The sequence below is a fragment of the Zootoca vivipara genome, chromosome 6, assembly GCF_965207765.1.
Source record: "Zootoca vivipara chromosome 6, rZooViv2.hap1.1, whole genome shotgun sequence".
In the NCBI taxonomy this organism is placed as follows: domain Eukaryota; kingdom Metazoa; phylum Chordata; class Lepidosauria; order Squamata; family Lacertidae; genus Zootoca; species Zootoca vivipara.
The window spans coordinates 60,991,294-61,010,621 of record NC_142589.1 but is presented as its reverse complement, the minus strand read 5'-3'; the positions used below and the strand labels follow the sequence as shown (position 1 = coordinate 61,010,621).

The 19,328-nt window shown below is 44.8% G+C and overlaps 1 protein-coding gene across 8 annotated transcripts; it reads left to right on the top strand.

The window, feature by feature from the left end:
• Window positions 1–549: 549 nt before the first annotated feature.
• On the top strand, window positions 550–19,090 carry TRIM63 (tripartite motif containing 63). Of its 8 annotated transcripts, none has more exons than XM_088672337.1 (10): window positions 550–802; window positions 6,573–6,982; window positions 8,124–8,293; window positions 9,701–9,869; window positions 12,015–12,110; window positions 12,386–12,619; window positions 14,159–14,181; window positions 15,036–15,160; window positions 17,574–17,645; window positions 18,417–19,090. In XM_088672337.1, exons 2-10 carry the CDS (start codon window positions 6,695–6,697, stop codon window positions 18,425–18,427), a joined length of 1,188 nt encoding a protein of 395 aa, XP_088528463.1. In that variant the 5' UTR covers window positions 550–802; window positions 6,573–6,694; the 3' UTR covers window positions 18,428–19,090. The 8 variants fall into 8 exon arrangements, with proteins under 8 accessions (XP_088528463.1, XP_034975550.1, XP_034975549.1 ...); XM_088672336.1 differs by having other exon boundaries at window positions 667–802; window positions 17,574–17,689; XM_035119659.3 differs by lacking the exon at window positions 6,573–6,982.
• Window positions 19,091–19,328: the final 238 nt, after the last annotated feature.

Here is a 19,328-nt window from a genome sequence, read left to right as displayed (position 1 = left end):
AGAAGAGAGGGCTGCGGCTTGAGATATGGGCAATGGGGCTGAGAGATTCCAGAGCCAACAGTAATAGGAGGAGGAGGAGATGTTAAGAGTCTGTGGAGGTGCTGAAAATAGCAAACAATTTTGTTGAGTGCTTTGAGTTTAACCCTCGGTTTTCTGGAAGTCAGGGGTGACAGGCGGGCTCATGTTGCCTCTTTTAACTCCCTGGAAAGTGTGACTGTGTTTACACAACGATGTCTCCAATTTCTTTGTCCCAAAAGACACTGCCGGCTGCAGCAGAGGAGGAAAATAATATACATCCCTGGAAGTTGACTTCCCAGCCTTCGAACAAATTGTCCTCAGCCTTGTTTACAGACCTCTCTCTGGAGGGGTCACCCCTCCCCATGTGACAGAATGTCAGCCTTTAGGAAACACGACCCTCTTCCCAACTGATCCTGCCAGCCAAGGCACATGTGACTCAGATGATATAAATAGAGCAGAGGAGCTGTCTCAGACAAAGTGCAGAAGCCCAAAGGTTTGCTTGAAGGGTCAGCGCACACAGTTCTAGAACCCAGACGCAGACGGTAAGACCGTCCGCACGGAGTCTCTCTGCAGTCGCTTAAAAAGAAAAGAAAAAGGATATAATTTGGAAGCACCGAAGGGGGCAATGGATTACCAGTCGAGCATCATCCGGGACTCTAACCCCATGGAGAATCTGGAGAAACAGTTGATTTGCCCCATCTGCCTGGAGATGTTCTCCAAGCCTGTGGTGATCTTACCATGCCAGCATAACCTCTGCAGGAAATGCGCCAACGACGTCTTCCAGGTTAGTATTGGCCAGTCCTAGCATTGGCCAAGGTGTGTGCTGGGATGACCGGGGGGGGTGTTGTGGGGGTGCTGTGGGTGTGTTTTAGGTGGGGGGAGAGCAGCGGGGAGTTATGCCACTTAAATGTATAGACCACCTCTGTGCAAATTAAGATGCAACCCAACCTAAAAAGAAGAAGGAGGGGGAAAGGGTAGAAGATCTGGGTTCATCCCCGAACAATATCCCCCGTGTGGTGTGCATATCTCAGGTTTGTGGATTCTACTGGGAGGGGGGCAGTTACCAGAACCCTGAGGTCCCCCCTCCCAAGTGGGTACAAACTAATAGCTTCACTGAGCTACAATTCCCAGCACCCTTAACAAACTACAGTTCCAAGGATTCTTTGGGGAAGCAATGAACTGTAAATGTGCTTCAAATGTACAGCCTACATGCTCCTATCCATGCTTATTCAGAAGCAGGTCCCACTGATTTCAACAGGACTTCCTTCCAAGAATGCTTGCCTAAGACGGCAGTCTTTGACTTATGGCCAAGTGAGCATGGTTAGGGTCCTAGAAAGAGATCAACAGCCCTCCTCACATGTTACTCATGTGCAAAACCTAAGTGTACAGAGCAGGGAAAGGGAGCCTCCGTCCCAGGGGCCAAATGCAACCTTCTGGGCCTCTCCCTCTGGCCCTTGGACCTCTCCCAGGTCCCACCCTTGTACTGCCACACACCCTGTCCCCAGGCCACGTCCCTCACTGGCCCTGCTTTGCAGCCCCCTTGGGTGCTTCTGCCTGGCTGGAATGTGCCCTTGAACTCTGATATTGTTTATTGCTTTCCTAGAGGGGTGTGTGCGAGAGTGTGTGTATTAAAATGAGCCAACAGCAAAAATTACCTGGGTTGCTCCACCCACTTTTGCCTCTGGTCCCGCCCACATCAGGACACCTGGCTGTGCTGGTATACCGATCACATGGAGCCTCTTCTAGAGAGCAGGAGCTCATGCGTTGGGCTTTTCTCTTCCACAACATACAGCTGTGAAAGAAGAGAAGATGTCAGGGGTGGAGCTTGAAAAGTCCCCCTGCTCCTCATGCTTCTTATGCCCCTTATGCACACCAGTAATAGGTGAAGAGCCTACTATGCCATCCTGTCATCCTTGGGTGGGACTTTGTATCTTAAATCATAGACCTATATGTCAATAGCAACAGAATTTTTGCTCGTTAACCAATCGGTTGCATAGAAACAGTAACAAAATTGGTATATGCAAAATGCATTAACCCACTACAAAGTGCACTATTCTGTTACAACTGCCTGTCACTTATTACCATTCATTATAATCTAAAATGGTAAGTGCATGAGCCTGAGGGATAGCTCAGTTGGTAGAGCATGAGACTTAATCTCAAGGTTGTGGGTTCGAGCCCCATGTTGGGCAAAGGATTCCTGCCTTGCAGGGGGTTGGACTAGATGACCCTCACGGTCCCTTCCAACTACAATTCTATGCTTCTATGTCTTCTGCTTCCATAAAGCCATTTAAAATTTAATACCCTGTTGAAAGCCGCCCAGAGTGGCTGGGGAGGATAGGCCAGATAGGGTATAAGTAATAAATTATTATAAAAGTTTTCACAGCCCTAAGTGTCACATAATAGTCTGGTTCATCCAATATGTACCAGTTTCTTATTTATCCACTTATACAATGAAGAATGGTCTCCATCATAGTGTTATATACCTACAAATACTCAAAGGCCAATGCGCCCCTTTTATATGAGTGTGGAAAAGATTTCCCTTGACTCGAGAAAACCAAGCTCTGTCCCCAGAAGGACTCAAAGATACCAACGGAGCCAGAGAATTCCATGAAACCCCTCTCCCAACTGCCTGAATACCCAGCCCCCAAGATCAGGTTGTCAAATGCAACGTTGCCATTTTCTAGTTGAAAATAAAAAATCTCAACTCAACCTTGGTGCTACATGGCCTGGAATTGCCAGCAGGGAAATAGCTGTTTAGTCTGTTGTGAGGCCTTAAAACAGGAGTAGCCAAGGTGGTGCCCGCCAGGTGTTGTGGACTACAACTCCCATCAGCCCCAGCCAACATGGTCAGGGAAGATGGGAGTTGTAGTCCAACAACGTTTGGAGAGCACCACCTTGGCTGGTACACCTGCCTTAGACTTAAAACTTTATTATGGGATTCACTTTTGTGAACTAAAGGAAGTGCACTCCAATCCACAAAAGTTTATGCCATAATGAAACGGTTAGTCTTTCACAATATTATTTGACGTTTTACAGAATGATCCAAGTAGGGTTCCCCTCTGGCTAATTCCAAGCGCAGTTCCGTGTTCTTATTTCATCCCTGAACAGAATGTTATGTTCTGAAAGAAATCACCCTCTGCCCAATCCCATTAATTGATCTATTGACTCAATAACTGGAAGGACAAGATGAGCCAGCATTGAGGAAACTCATTAGCAGCATTGTGCCAAAATGCAAGAAGGAAACGAAAAAGGATGTACTGTATCAATGTACTTTAGTTGCAACATGAGTTAAATATAATGAAAATCATGATAACTGTGAAATATCCTTCATTACTTTTGCCAGGGGTCTCATCCCCTTGAAAATTCAAATTTCAGTTTGTTGAAGTGCACCAAGACCACTTCCCAAGAGAAGCTGTGGCCAGGAGCCAGTTGATAAGAGTGCTGGGCCTCTAGGGGGCCTGTTTAACTTCTTACACCGCCTTCCCAAAGTGTGTTGATTGTTGTTGCCAAACCTCCAAGGCAACAAAACAAGGAGAGGCAGGAAGGAAAACCCAGGGGCAGAGGAGAAATTGGATTCTGTTTGCTGGGACAGGGAGATTAAAGTATTCCAAGGGTCTTACAGTTTGACAGCCAATTGTGGTTGGGAAGGCAGGGAGTGAGGTGCTTGTTGAAACCCAAACCAGACCTGTTGTTCCTTATCACCAAGGGCTGCTTCTCGCAAGATGGCTTCCTGCATAGGCATAATTTCCATCCAGGAAAACCCACATGTCCACTGGGTCATGTGACAAATACATGTGTGAATGTGTCATTTGTAGATTTTTTTTAAAAGAAAAGAAACTAATTACAGTGGTGCCTCGCTAGACGAATTTAATTCGTTCCACAGGTCTTTTCTTATAACGAAAAATTCGTCTAGCGAATCCCATAGGAATGCATTGAATTTTTTTTGAATTTTTTTTTTTGCCCATAGGAACGCAATAATTGAATTTCAATGCATTCCTATGGGAAACCGCGATTTGCTAGACGAATTTTTCGTAAAACGCATTCGTCTAGCGAGGCAACCTCCGCTAGAAAAAACATTTTGTTAAGCGGAAATTTCATTAAGCAGGGCATTCGTTAAGCGAGGCACCACTGTAATACTTTCATGGAGGAGAACCATCTGGTGTGAAGATACCTCATGAGCTTCTAGAAGCAGAGTTTTAGGGAAAGCCGGTCCACAGTTTTACCTAATGCGTTTTTGTGCATCGCAACAGTCAGAAAAGTGCAGATTTCAGAGGATGCTGGTGTTTCAGATCTCATGTTGCTTTGGAACGTGCAAATTTATTTTATTTTTTAAAAAAATAAACTTATTTTTTTGCAAGAATTTACAATTTGCCATACACAAACCAAAAAATATATAGTAAATAATAATCAAAAATTATCACAACCTAACAAAAAATACAACAAATAATAAATAATCTTTGCTTAATCGAAAGGCAATTTACATCTCATCAACCACCCCCACCACCCACCCTCCACCCACCCTATTGTGTTTTCCGGCCAGTCTTATATTGCGCCTTTTTACTCTTCCTTTACTCATATGTATACCTATATCCTCTCTGTCCCTTTTAATATTCATTGGTTTGGGCCTTCATATATCTATTGATGGAACGTGCAAATTTGATAGATTCTCTTTTAAATGAATTGAATTTCTCCCCCATCTCTGGCTGTCACAGACTTCTTCTTCCTTTATGATAAGACCCTTAAAACAGCCCTGCTAGATACTCTAAAGGCCTACCCTAGCCCTGCATTCTGTTCCCACAATGGCCAACCAGATGCCTCCAGGAAGCTCACGAACAGGGCAAGGCAGCAGTGACCCTTTCCTGCTCTTGCGTGGCAGTAAATGATAATCAGTGACATACCAGATCCAAAATCTGGAGAAGGTGCATAGTCATAGTGATGAGCAGCCATGGATAGACCTACAGAATCTTCCTTCCCACCAGCATCCATTTTGTACTGCTGGCAGTTCATGGTGCAGTCACAAGAAGCTATTGTAAAATAAATAAATTCCAACACTGTTTCAGCTCCTCTTAAATAACAAAACACTTCTTTCCCTTATAATCCCCCACTTGAACCATCTCTACCGGTAACACTGAAATTAACCTGTTGCTCAAAAGTTGGATCTGAGCTCTGCTAAAGAGGATTGGAGCAAGTGGCCTGTTCCTATGAAGGGTTGTCCAACCCATTCAGATTTGCTCATCAACAGGCTGAAAATTAATCAAGGGCTGGAGCGGCTTCTCTCACAGTCATTATCTAATGGATGTGATTTGCAGCAGGCGCAGGATGGACCAAAAGAAAGTACTTCACACCCCACACTCTAGCTTAGATGGGCTTTTAAAAAGGAATTAGGTCAGGGATAGGGAACTGGGGAGCTCCAGTTATTGTTGGACTCAAGCTCCCATCTGCCCCAGCTAGCATGGTCAATGGCCAGGAATGATGGGAGTTGTAGTACAGCAACATCTGGAGGGTACCGTGTGTTGTCCATCTCTGGGTCATAGAAATTCATGGAGCATAGACTTAAATTCAATGGGTATTATCCATGATGAAGTGTGGGGCACCTTTTACACTCCAGAGCAGGCATCCCCAAACTTCGGCCCTCCAGATGTTTTGGACTACAATTCCCATCATCCCTGACCACTGGTCCTCTTAGCTAGGGATCATGGGAGTTGTAGGCCAAAACATCTGGAGGGCTGCAGTTTGGGGATGCCTGCTCCAGAGGTTGCTCAGCTGCTTTGGACTTTAGTCTTATTCAGCAAAGAGCTATTTTTGCGTTCTTCAGTTCTTGTCTTTATAAGTTAGGGATGGGGCGGAAATCTGCCACTTTCAGTTTCTCCTGTTTCTAATCTTAAATTCAATTCACATTTCTGCAGCAACTTGCAGTTATTATTATTTTAATCCTCATGAAAAGTCTTCAGCATTTTAGTGTAGATCAGGCATAGGCAAACTCCGGCCCTCCAGAAGTTTGGGGCTACAATTCCCATCATCCCTGACCACTGGTCCTGTTAGCTAGGGATGATGGGAATTGCAGTCCCAAACATATGGAGGACTAGAGTTTGTCTATGCCTGGTGTAGAGCTCTCCTTATATACACATTTTTTGCAGCTTTGACTCGTGTGCTCATTTTTGCAAGCAATTACTGTATCTCCTAGTACAATGCATTTTTGTATGTTATCTTCACAAATACATTGATTTTTATGCACATCTCCCCCCCTTATATATGCATTTTTGTTACATTGGTTGTTGAACTGCATCAGAAAATTTGGAGGTGTGAATGTTGATGGATGGCTGTGTTTTGGTTCTCATACATTTTCAGAAAGTGCAAATTGTGATGAATTCAGCTTTAAATGTGAGGCGAATCAAACTTCTCCTGCATTACTAGTTAAAACAAGAATAGTTACTAAGAAGTTACTTTAAAAAAGGAATTCTTGAACTGTCAAACTAGGCGCGGAAATATTAGAACTTTGGGAAAAGAATGTTTTAACCGGGAAAAGTGACGTTGGATTTTATAAATAAATAAAGGACTAAGAAGTAATTAAAGGATTGAAGCAGACTTGGCAAGGAATGTGCGCCATCTTTGGGAAAAGACACCATGCGCCCTCCATTGTAACCTGAGAACACAAAGGAATTGGACAGACATAACAATGAATACCCAGCTGGATAACGATAGACTGCAACTTTTGTTGCAATTAGTTCAAGAGCTGGGAGAAGATGTTCAGGAATACGGGAGACAGACACAATGTCTTAAAGAAGTGATACAAAAGTTTCCCCTAAATGATACTTTGGAATTACAAGATGAGACAGAAGAGCCGAAAATTGAAGAACCGGAGCAACTTGTGGGAGAAGTTGCAAAGGACATTGAGCTTACGCAGATGGCTTCGACTCAGAATCCTGGACTCTCAGTGGGAGAGGGAGTCCAGATTCTGGTCAAGGTTAATCAGACAAAGATAGAAGTTTTGAGAAAGTTATGGCTTTGGGGGGGAGAAGAGAAGAAAGTCGGGAAAGGGAGGTGGAGAAAGAGATTTGAACAACAGAAGAAAAAGTGGAAAGAGGGAGGGGGCATGGAGTGGGTAAGGGATGGAGTGGGGTGAAAAATAAAATGAATTTTAACAGGGGATGATTTAAATGGTTTGAAAACGGATTGTTAAAAGGAGCTGGCCAAAGTTTGCAGGGAATCGCCAATCAAGGGAAGGAGGGGGGTGTTTAGAAAGGATTCAATATATTATACAGTGATTTTAGTAAGTAAAAGATTGGGAATATTTTTTAGGGAAATTATAGGCTAAGGGGTTTTAGTTTAGATATTTGATTGAATATTTTTGGATAGAAGTTTATGTAAGATGAACATAATTGATTAAGTAATAATTTATGTTACGACATAAGGGTAATTGATTAAATGAGAAAATTGCTGAAGTGGGGTTTAAAATGAACTCGGGGAGGGAGGGACGGGGAAGCCGAAGTTATGTTAATGATTATTAGATAAGATTTAAAGAATTTTTTCTTTTTCTTTTTGCTGTTTCCTATTTTTCTTTTTTCTTGTTTTCTTTTATTCTTTTTTTCCTTGTGCCTTTTTTTTTAAAAAAAAGTTTTATTGTTCTTAGGATAATTGCTTATGTTATGATGATATGAAAAATGTCTAAATTGAAAATATTCAATAAAAATTATTTGAAAAAAACAACAAGAAGAATAGTGAACCGGTAGACCTCCAGGTTTTACCAGTATTCAGCTACAACACAGGTGGGGAAATCTCAGCATCAGGAAGACATGTGAAAAATCCAAAAAGAGTAGATAACATCTGGTCGGATCATCCACTTGGCCAGCTTTCCAATGTCATGCTCTGATACAAGTGCAAAGCATGATGGGGTTTTCCCATCCCATAAGGACAACTATGAATCATTCTTTCAAGGGTCACCGGATAACTGTGATGATACTTGAATAGTTGAGCCCTCACGTCATCCTTTCCAGGCCAAACAGTGGTAGGATTGGTAGTTTTGTGGGGTCCTTTGTGATTTATTTATTATTATTTATTGGGAAGATTACTGAACTTTGCCCTTACATTGTTGATGGCACTTGCAGGCTGCTAACCCATACTGGCAAACGGCCCGGGGGACTACCATATCAGGGGGACGGTTCCGCTGCCCCTCCTGCCGCCACGAAGTCATCCTGGACCGCCACGGAGTCTATGGCCTGCAGAGGAATCTACTGGTGGAGAACATCATTGATATCTACAAGCAGGAATATACCAGGTTTGTATCACAGCTGCCTTCCTCCTGTTTGCCATAGCTCAAGGGGGAAGTCATAGCTCAGAGGCAGAGCATCTGCTTTGCATGCAGAAGATTCCACATTCAATCCCCAGCATCTTCAGGTAAGCCCGGGAGACGCCTCGTCTGAAACCCTGGAAAGCTACTGCCAACCAGTAGACAATACTGAGAGAGATGGGATAAAGGCAGCTTCCTGTGCTTTGAGGGAGAAGCATGGTTGTCATTCATATTTGGGAAGGATCCATTTGTTAGAAAGCGGGCAGGAAAAAGCAGACCTGTACAGGAACACTGGGAGGACTATAGGAACCCAGCACACATGCACCAATCCATTTCCATTAGAGGAAGTGGAATTATTAGAGAGGTATCTGAATATAGTAGGGGAGGCACTGATGATGCTTTGTGGGGGAGTGGGGTGTCATTAAGTCCTGCCCAGAGTGAAGAAATAGCATTGGCTTCCAAAAATAAGATCAACAGCTCTGCAGAGCCAGAGTTAGCTTCTTGGACACTTTGGCACGCACAGAAGCAAGGTCTAAACATAACCTCAGTGTGGAGGTTAATATTAGAGAGGTGCTGGGAGTCATTCCAATTCCTACTGTACAAAGAGATGGCCAGGGTCTAGTATGTCAAATCCATCCCCCATTATATTCTTGCAGAGAAGCTGGTAAATGTGGACTGGATAAAGTAACTGTTAAGTAGATTTGTAGCTGATTGACAAACCCAGAGACTGCTCACTAACAGTTCCTCGTCATCCTGGAAAAGAGTGACAGGTGGTTCTATCCTGAGTCCGTTGTTGTTCAACGTCTTTATAAATGACTTGGAAGAAGGAATTGAGGGGATGCTCATCAGATTTGCAGATGAGCAAACCAGTGTGAACTGAACACACAACTATCCTTTGAAATCTGCACTTCTCCAAATTTTGTGATGCAAAAAGCATGCCAAAAATGAATAGATGAGCGAAAATGATGTACAAAACTACATCATATGGGGGAGGGGGAAGCTTGCAAAATGGATATATTAGGCAAGATGTGTACAAAGATGCATAGCTGAGAAGAAATGTGCACACGAAAAATAGTGTGGCCTTTTTAAAAGGAAAAAAAATATTAGTTGATGTGGAATTGGAATGGGGAAATGAGAAGCAGAGAAAGACAGAAATTGACAGATTTGTGCATCTCTGTTGTAGCGGTTGGTTGCTGATGGAGAAACACACCTGAGCCACTGTTCCCATTTAACCAAACTCACATGTGAACTCTGGCTTTATTCCCATAAATAAAAAGACGTCATTAAGATGAGAAAAGAGGAGGGAATGTGTGTGCTTGTCTTTAAACAGAAGTTCATTATGTCCAGGACTAAGGGTCTCATCTGTCCAACTGGCTTCTTTTGTGTTTTCTCCAGCCGACCCCTGAAGAAAGGAAACCACCCAATGTGCAAGGAACATGAAGATGAGAAGATCAACATCTATTGCTTAACTTGTGAGGTGCCCACCTGCTCCATGTGCAAAGTCTTTGGGGCTCACAAAGACTGTGAAGTGGCGCCCCTTCAAAGTGTCTTTCAGGGCCAAAAGGTACCAGCTGTTGCTTTCAACGGCTTTACACTCGTTTTCAAACTTTTTATTGATTGATTGATTTATTAATTTTTGCCTCCAGAAAACCCTTCCCCCCCCCCAATTGGCTGATCTGCAGGGGAACTCCAAAGCCCTTGCCATGGAAAGTCTGCAGGTTGTTGAACATTATTACAAGAGCAGGGAACCTCAAACCTAGGGGCCAAACACGGCCCTCCAGTCTTCTCCACCCAACCTTTGGGACTCTCCCTAGGCCACCCTTTTGCACCTCTATCCAATTGCCAAAAAAGGGACCCTGCTTTCTTCACAATGTAAATAAATAACCCTACCGAAACCTCCCACACATGGCTGGCTTGTTGGTGGTAGGGCATAAGCTGTCTTTCAAGGAAAGCTGTTGTTCACCATTACTGATCTTCTCATTGAGGAATCCTTGATAAGCTTTGGAGGAATCTCAAGGGGTAGTTAGACCATTTTTTATTCCAGAGCTAATTGTCTTATTGATGAGGAGGGGACTCTTAAGGTGGCAATGGGCATTATTTCACTTGTGGCAAGCCAGACCTGCTATGTTTTGGTACCCACCCGCTCAGTCTCCCAAGTGGGGCCCTGGATTTCTGCCCCAAAGTCCTACCTGGATGGCGCAAGTATTGGACACTACCACATTAGAGCGAAAAGGGGACCCATTAGGAAACCTTGGTGCATTGCCCAAGGACAAAAGGGTTCAGTCCCTTGACCTTAGAGGGGTTCACATCTCATTGCTTGGCATGCAGATGGAGAAGGAGGGAGCATCTCCCATTTGGGCTGAGAGGTGATTGGAGACATCAGGAGGTGCTGCGCTGTGCCTTTCAGGAATAGCCTTTGACCGCTAACACAGCTGGTATGGATATACACAGATGACTGCAGTCTCCAAGCAGCTACCAGCAGATTATATTTAGAGTCACTTGAGAGCGGTGGTGGACCCCTCAGAAAGGCATTCAGTCCCAAAGGAGCAGCTGTGAGCAGGGCTGGGTGGCTGGAGGTCTTTCCCTGGTCTTATTGGATGTGTGCCATGATTTATCTCACAGGAGTCAAACAAATCAATCACTGGGTCCCTTCCCCACTGCAAGCACAGCGAAGGGCCATAGCCCAATGGTAGAGCATCTCTTTGGCATGCAGAAGGCCCCGGGTTCATTTTCCGGTGTTGAGAGTAGAACCCGTGTGTGGAAGTTGCAGCTATAAAATAAATAAACCTGCCATGCAGGGATAAGTTGATCACCTAATGGCTTCGTCACCATTCACAGCTCACAGTGCAACTCATCCTTCTCACCACAAAGCTAGGTTGAGCTTTGGCCAATGTCAGTTGCACTGTTTGCGTCATGATAGGGACAAAACAATTGCCCCAAGGCCCACTCACCCAACCAACCCAGGCCAAGCTGTGCACGGCACATTGTCCATGTGAGAGCCACAGTTCAGACAGCTTTTTGGATCCCTGGAGGAGGAGGAGGAGGAGGAGGTGGGGGCGGCGGCAGGGTGTGTGTGTTGCCAAGCGTCCAGGTGACAAAAGACCATCTGTGCTGGCTTCTGCTTGGTGAAAAGCACATTGTCTCCCAGGGGCTGAAAGGATCATGTGAAGGTGTCTTCAGAAGCCATCAGGTCTGCAAGGTGTTGAATTTGCAGGGAGCATGAGGAGAGGGGTTTGCAGAAGCAACCACTGAGCTGAGGTTTTCTTAGCAACATTCTCTGTTTCCTTAATAAGTCCTGCCTCATTCTTTCAGAGACATGGGGTCTTGGGCTGTGATGTGCTGGGGGCAAATGGCACCTGAGTTAATAATGATAATGATAAATGTTTTCTGCACTGTACAACCCCCTCCCAAGTACCTGCCACCAGTTTACAGTCTAACTAGACATGGCATGAAAGGGAAAGGGGCTAGAGGAGAAAGGGAAGCAAGCCAATCTAGGCTGGGGCTGTTTGTATTACAAGTCCCCCCAGCCCTGTCCTGACCCAAATTAGAGGGTTCCTCTTTATCTCCTCTATTAGGACCTTTCATTTATTCCCATAGCCATCCCTTCTTTCACTATTATCCAGAGAAACAGCATGGCATGCCCTTTCTCTCGAAGGGGAAGGGGCACGCAGGATTCCAATCTATTTTTGTTGCCTTCTCTCACACACAGACGGAGCTGACCAACTGCATCTCTATGTTGGTGGCAGGCAATGACAGAGTGCAGACGATCATCAACCAGCTGGAAGAGTCGTGCAAAGCCACCGAGGTGAGGAATGCAACAAATGACTGAGCCCTTGGAAATCTGAGCGGCGGAAGGGAAACTCAACTCTGAGAAATGGCTGGTGCAGGTGTTGACAGGCCGGGGGGGGGGCGTTGGGGAGGAGAAAGATGTCTGCCTGTCTCCGAAGTTCACTGGCTTCCCTCTTTTTCCAAATCTGGACAGCTAAATCAGGGGAGAAGTCTGCTACTCCATTTAGGCAAAGCAGTCGCTGCAAACCCGCCATGTTCCTCATCCACTTCTTTCCTCTCAATCCCTGGCAGGAGAATGGCCGGCAGGTCAAGCAGGACTTGTGCGAGAAATTTGAAGCCCTCATTGCCACTGTAGAGGAGAAGCGGAGTTGGCTGCTGGAGCGCATCTCCAAGGCGCAAGAAGAGAAAGTTGGCTTCATGCAGACCCTCATCCAGCAGTACAAAGACCAACTGGAGCAGTCTAGCAAGCTGGTGGAGAGCGCCATCCAGTCCATGGAGGAAGAGGCAGGAGCTGCTTTTCTCTTGGTGAGGCAAACCTTATGGCCAACCAGGTGTTGGCTGGACTACAACTCCCATCATAACTAGCCATTGGGGTTGCTGGTGGGGGCTGATGGGAGCCCAGCGACATCTTGATAGCTATAGGTTCTCCAGCCCTGTGCTAAGGAAGTGGAGTGGGCGGCCAACTCCTCTTTGTCTTCTGGCTGGAGACCAAGACCAGATTGCCCTCCTGCTCCCTTCCATAGCTGCAAGAAACTCGGTGCAGCAGGCCTTGACAATCATAATCATAACTGCAGGATTTTCTTTTATGACCATTGTGGGTCCATCACTGGCAGTAGGGAGGGATGGTTGCTTGCACATCAGGAACCTTTAGCTCTGCCGAGGCACTGTTTTTCTACTGGAAGTAGAATTTAAAAGGCTGATTCCACATGGGGCAACATACCATTCCATCCATGTCCAGCAACGGCCATCCTCCTGGCCTAGATCAGGGGTGGGGGGAACCCTGCCGGCCAACTTTGACAGATGGACTGGGCAATCCAGCTGTCAGTCACATGACACCGTTGTGATGGCAGATGACTCACAAAGCAGGTTGCCCTGCCCACCTGCTGAAATCCCTTGCGCAGGGTTCTCAAGATGTTGGAGGTGCAGCAGGAGACACCCAAAACAGCTCACAACAGAGCCATTTGCAAGTCTCCTCCAGGGTGGAAAGGAGCAGCACAAGGGGACTTCAAAGAGCACTGCTGGGAGCAAGAAACCGTTGACATGAAATAGAAACTGCTTCCCCCTCCTTGAGCAAGCCACCCCCCCCCACCTATCAGCTGATGGGTTGTTGGGAGCCCACCTCACTTCAGCAAAGGAACAATTGGGAGCCCATTTTAGTCTCCTGATCGTTCCTTTGTAGCCTCGCCCTTCCCTGTTCCACACTGTGCCACCCTCTTCGCTGCATCTCCCTCCTTCTTCCAGGAAGCAGCAGCAACTCACCTGCCAGGCGGCCAGGTAAATGTCTCCACCCCACCATCTACTATTAAATTCTGCTGAGTGCTAGCACCAATCACAGTTGAGGGAGAGAGGGACTTTACCCAAAATAAGTCCAAGGGAGACCTTGCGTATCCTTTTTCAACTCTCCACCTGCTGCTTTAGGAGACCCAACCTCCAAACTGGCCTCTAGATCAAAATATTTGAAAAGAATCACTTAGCATATGCCAAATACCATATAAATGCTATCTCAGTAGTTCCAACAACAACCCTGGAAGGTAGGCCACTATGAGACTAAAGGAGAAACACAAGTTCTAATCCCCCTTCAACCAGAAAACTCATTAGAAAACCTTGGGCTATCACTCAGCCTAACCTACCTCATAAGGTTGTTGTGAGGATGAAATAGGAAGGGGAAACCATGTATGTTGCCTTGGATCCCTGGAGGAAGGGCAGATGATCAAAGCAGGTCAAACTTTTAAGATACTGCCTCTAAGGGGTGGGTGGAAGCAGTTTTAAAGTGAAATGTCTTTATCCACTAATGATCACTCTCTGTCCCCCCCCCCTCTCCTCCCTCTTTCTTCCTCATTCCAGTCTGCCAAGCAGCTCATTAAAACGTAAGTCCTGGAACATAATTTTCTAAATTGCAGCTTCAGTGTGCAAATAGTAATGCTGTTCTTCTCAATGAATACAGGATCCTAATGAGAAGTTCTCTCTGATTGAAAGCTTAAAAACAAGGCTCCTTTTCAGAGCTGACCAGCTTAGAAGGGGTGTGCTGTTTTTTTGTTTCTTTGCTGAGTTGTAATACTCCTCCTTGCAGAAATTGAGAGGCAGAATAATGATCATAAAGTATGCTTGATTCAGTTTGCATTAAATGTGAACCTTCCATATCCCCACTTCCTCTTGTTCCGCTTCTTCCACACACCCTCCAGAAAACTTCTCTTTAGTGCTCTATTGGAGCAAACAGCAATTTGGGTTTTCTCTGGACTGATGTTTGCTCTGATTTAACACTAAAGAGTGGGTTTTCCCTGAGAATGGAGCAGGGTAAAGAAAAGAAAAAGGCTTGAACCCATGCCTAGAAAGTGCAGGTCAAGTGGGAAACTGCTTGGACTCCTGCTTTTTAGGCACAAAACAATCGGAAGTGTGGATCAACCCAATAGGTGAACCAAAGCAAAGCCATCCTTTGAAATAAATTTCAGGATGAGTTATAACCAAAAATGAAGCAACACAATGGGTTAATGAAGTTCTGGGAACACTCATCTGGGAAGAAGCCCCACTGAGCATACTTGTAGAACTTACTTGTGAGTGAATTACACTGCACAGGTGTGGTCCTCTACCTACTTACCTGGGGGCAAATCCCATTGAATTAAGTGGGGATTGACTCTGAGTAGACATGTATATGATGGCATTGGGAAACGCACTAAGAGCAGGAAGAAAAACAACATCTCTTTCCATTCTGTTTTCTCTGTAGAATTATCGAGGCATCAAAAGGGGCTCAATTGGAGAAGATTGAGCCAGGTTTTGAAAACATGGATTATTTTACCATAGACCTGGAAAACATTGCAGAAGCCTTGAGAAGCCTTGACTTTGAGGCAGGTATGGTAAACATGGCACCTTTTCAGTGTTCTTGTCATTTAAAGAATCTTTTCCCTCCAATTAATATTAACAACAACAACTTCCAAAATAATTTACAGATCAATAAAACCAAGACCAAGTCCCTACCCCCAGAATTCCAAATATACAACAGAAATGGAAACTAGATGAGTCAGTCACTAATACAAAAAAATCATTACAAGTTATCTCTCAAGCTATACTAAGTACTATTGCATGCCAGCTGTCAAACACCACCTATCAAATACTGACACCAAATTTCCTTCAGGGTTTCCTTGAAGGGGTCACATGCAGTTGTCAGATATACAGTGGGACCTCGGTTTACGAATTTTCGGTTTACGAACGCCGTGGATCCATCTGGAACAGATTAATCCACTTTCCATTACTTTCAATGGGAAAGTTCGCTTCAGTTTATGAACACTTCAGTTTAAGTACTCCGCGGACCGTCTGGAACAGATTAATCCACTTTCCATTACTTTCAATGGGAAAGTTCGCTTCAGTTTATGAACAGACTTCCGGAACCAATTGTGTTCATAAACCGAGGTACCACTGTATGGTGCATGCCTAGTAAATATTGAAAATATGTCAAGTGTTCTCCTGAGCAAACATTCATAATGGGAAATTTGCCAGAGAAAATTCCTTTTGTGTCTCAATCGCCTCTCCCAACTGCTCTGTGGCTAAGGTCCATTGCTCCCTACTAAGGACAGCTGCATCACCTTGTTTTCTGTTATTAGAGAGGTTGAGCAGACTAATGAAACTGCCTCTACTTGTAAGCCAACTGTCCTGCAAAACAAAGATAATGGATTATTAGCACAGTTAGAAATAATAAATAATATTTTCAAATACTGCCCCGTTAGGCACAAAAGGTTTTCAGAGAATCCCATGCATTGTTGCTTATGAGGAAGAGATCATAGCTCAGCAGTAGAGCATGTGCAAAATATGCAGAGCATCCCAGGTTCAATCCTCAGTATCTTCAGGTAGGACTGGAAGAGTCTTCAACCTGAAACCCTAGAGAGCCCCTGCCAGTCAATGCGCTCTACGTGGGGCTACCTTTGAAGGTGACCCGGAAACTACAACTAATCCAGAATGCGGCAGCTAGACTGGTAACTGGGAGCGGTCGCCAAGACCACATTAACACCGGTCTTGAAAGATCTACATTGGCTTCCAGTACGTTTCCGAGCACAATTCAAAGTGTTGGTGCTGACCTTTAAAGCCCTAAATGGCCTTGGTCCAGTATACCTGAAGGAGCGTCTCCACCTCCATCATTCTGCCCGGACACTGAGTTCCAGTACCGAGGGCCTTCTGGCGGTTCCCTCGTTGCGAGAAGCCAAGTTGCAGGGAACTAGGCAGAGGGCCTTCTCAGTGGTGGCGCCTGCCCTGTGGAACGCCCTCCCAACAGATGTCAAAGAGGAAAACAACTACCAGACTTTTAGAAGACATCTGAAGGCAGCCCTGTTCAGGGAGGCTTTTAATGTTTAATAGATTACTGTGTTTTATTTTTCTGTTGGAAGCCGCCCAGAGTGGCTGGGGAAACCCAGCCAGGTGGGCGGGGTATAAATAATAATAATATATTATTATTATTATTATTATTATTATTATTATTATTATTATTATTATTATTATTATTATCAGTGTGTAGACAATACTACCGGTAAACTGGGCAGACCAACTGTCTGATCTGGTCTAAGTCACCCTTCTGTGTTCCTTTGAAAGGATAGTTGTAGTGAGCAAACTGCTTTCCTCCCAGTGTTTTCTGCGAGGAACCATTGAGCACAGATGTTTTTTCATGCAGACGGTCTCCAGTTTGGTTCTTGGCATCTCGTTTAAAAGGGATCTGGTAAAAGGAAATGGAAAGACCTTAGCCTCAGCCACTGCCATTCATCAGAGTAGACCAGGGGTAGTCAACCTTTTTATACCTACTGCCCACTAATGCATCGTTCTTGATGGTAAAATTTCGTTACCGCCCACCAGTGCTCGATGGAAGGCGGATTCAGCTTGTGCCATAGAACCCCTTACCGCCCACCTAGAATCCTGAAACGCCCACTAGTGGACGTCAGGGACCAGGTTGACAACCCCTGGAGTAGACAATAGGGGAGCTACCATAATTGTTGGCTGTGCACACACCATACATTTAAAGCACACACATCCCTAAAAAATCATGGGAAGTGTAGTTTGTTAAGGGTGTTGTAGCTCTGTGAGGGGTGAACTACAGCTCCCCTGGTTATTTTGGGCTGGTGGTGTACTCTAAATGTATGTGGTGTGTTTGCAAGATCCTTCCTAACTGAACTCCTGGCATCAAATGTCAGTAGATGGTTCCTTCGTAGAAAAAGGTGGTTCTAAATCTCCTGCATTGTTTATCTCTCCGCCCGCCCGCCCCCCCCAAAAAAACCCTTTTAAGATGAGGAAGATGAAGAGCTGAATGAGGAAGAAGAAACAGAAGAGGGAGACCCACAAGATGAGAAGGTGGATGGTACGTGCATAACTGGAGCAAGCCTGAGCAAGTGAAAGAGAAAGGTGGATGTTGAGAAACTCTTTTAACTTTGGCTGCTCAGAGTATCCACGTTCTTGCAGAGGACTGGTGTTTGCGTGGCACCTTGAATCATGGCAGTGCTATTTTCATTTCAATACCGTGAGGGGGGGGAAATGGCACCCATGGGATGCCTTTTTGAGTTTTGCCCTTCCAGAACTTCACAGCTTTGGCTGCCATTGATGGAGGCAAGGAGATTCACAGTGCAATGTCACCCTGTCACTGGAACGCTGTTCTCAGCAAAGAACGCAGGCTAGATGAAAGAGAGGTCCCATCTGAACTATACATTTAAAGCAGTGTCATACCACCTTAAACAGCCATGACTTCCCCCAAAGAATCCTGGGAACTCTTTGAGAGCTGCAATTCCCAGAGTTCCCTTGGAAGAGAGACTGATCAACCCCTCTTCCCAGGGCACTCTGGGAATTGCTCTGTGAGGGGAAGAGTGCTCTGTGTAACTTGGGGTGAGCTACAGTTCCCAGAATTCTCTGTGGGAAGCTAAGTGGTATAAATGAGCTTTAAACGTATGGTGTGGATGGAGAAACAGTCTGCCCTCTTACAAGGCAACTGCCATCACCTGTTGGCCATATTAGTTGGAGGCAGAGCTGATGGGTTTTGGGGTCCAATAACAATTGGAGGGTCCACAAATTCTCCATCCTTTCCTTGTGTACTAAACTGGTTTCACTTACATGTATTTTCTACCTTTGTTTGTTTCAGGTCCTCAGTAACAAAGGAGGAGGGGAAAATGAATTCCAGAGGGAAAGGAGAAATTCTGCCTGTACGGACCGGGAAGATTTGGGGAGGGGGAGGAAGAGGGGTGTAGTGGGGTGGGACGCCCAAATTGAATGCCCAACAAGCAATGAGGAAAAGGAGCAAAACGAAGTTCAGCTGAAGAAGAGCCATTTGAGATGTGGAATTCTTGGCAGTCCAGAAAGAATACTTGCACAAGGACACTTTTATACACGGGTGCAAAATGGAACCTTTCATACATTTTATATGTTGTTGGTGTGCATGTTTTTGTACATAATTGTCATGCACTTGAATTTTTTTTGTAAAGAAAAAAAGATAAGCTTTTTCTCCCCTCAGTTTTTTTTTTGGGGGGGGAGGAGCATTCAGAGCACCCTTCCGCAGACCGAAGGATGCCAATTCTGGGAATTAGTTAGAGTTACTTTGCACTGCTTAGACTGGTAGGAAAAATGGGAAAGTTTTAGGGTTAGTAGACCTTAGCAAACCAACCGTACCAATAGTTTTAGTCAACTTTTTTGATCTTGGAAGAAGGATCTGATAAAAGAATATTATCTGCCTCAATGCCTGTAGATGAACTTTTAAAGGTGTCTGCCGATTTTACTTCTTTGTTGTATATAGTTAAAATAAAATGAATTCCAGTTTTATCTCAATTGGTTATTTATTTCAGCCAACCAATCTCTATTATTATGATCACAGATCAGCCACTAAGTTGCTGTACAGTTAAACAAATGCAGTTTTCAGGCCAAGAAAAGACTATTAGGAAGAATTACTTATTTAGAATATTTATAACCTGCCTTGCAAACAAATGATCCATACTTACCGTAAGTTATAATACTAGTTTGGGGAACTTTTGGTTCTCCTCTAGATCAGGGGTGGCCAACT

Excerpts from the sequence above, each read along its gene's own strand:
- TRIM63 (XM_088672334.1), top strand. The coding sequence starts at position 6,695 with ATGAATACCCAGCTGGATAACGATAGACTGCAACTTTTGTTGCAATTA. Across the intron at positions 12,620-14,158 it reads CAGGAGCTGCTTTTCTCTTG|TCTGCCAAGCAGCTCATTAA; the intron begins GTGAGGCAAACC and ends TCCTCATTCCAG. Across the intron at positions 15,157-18,416 it reads TGAGAAGCCTTGACTTTGAG|GTCCTCAGTAACAAAGGAGG; the intron begins GCAGGTATGGTA and ends TGTTTGTTTCAG.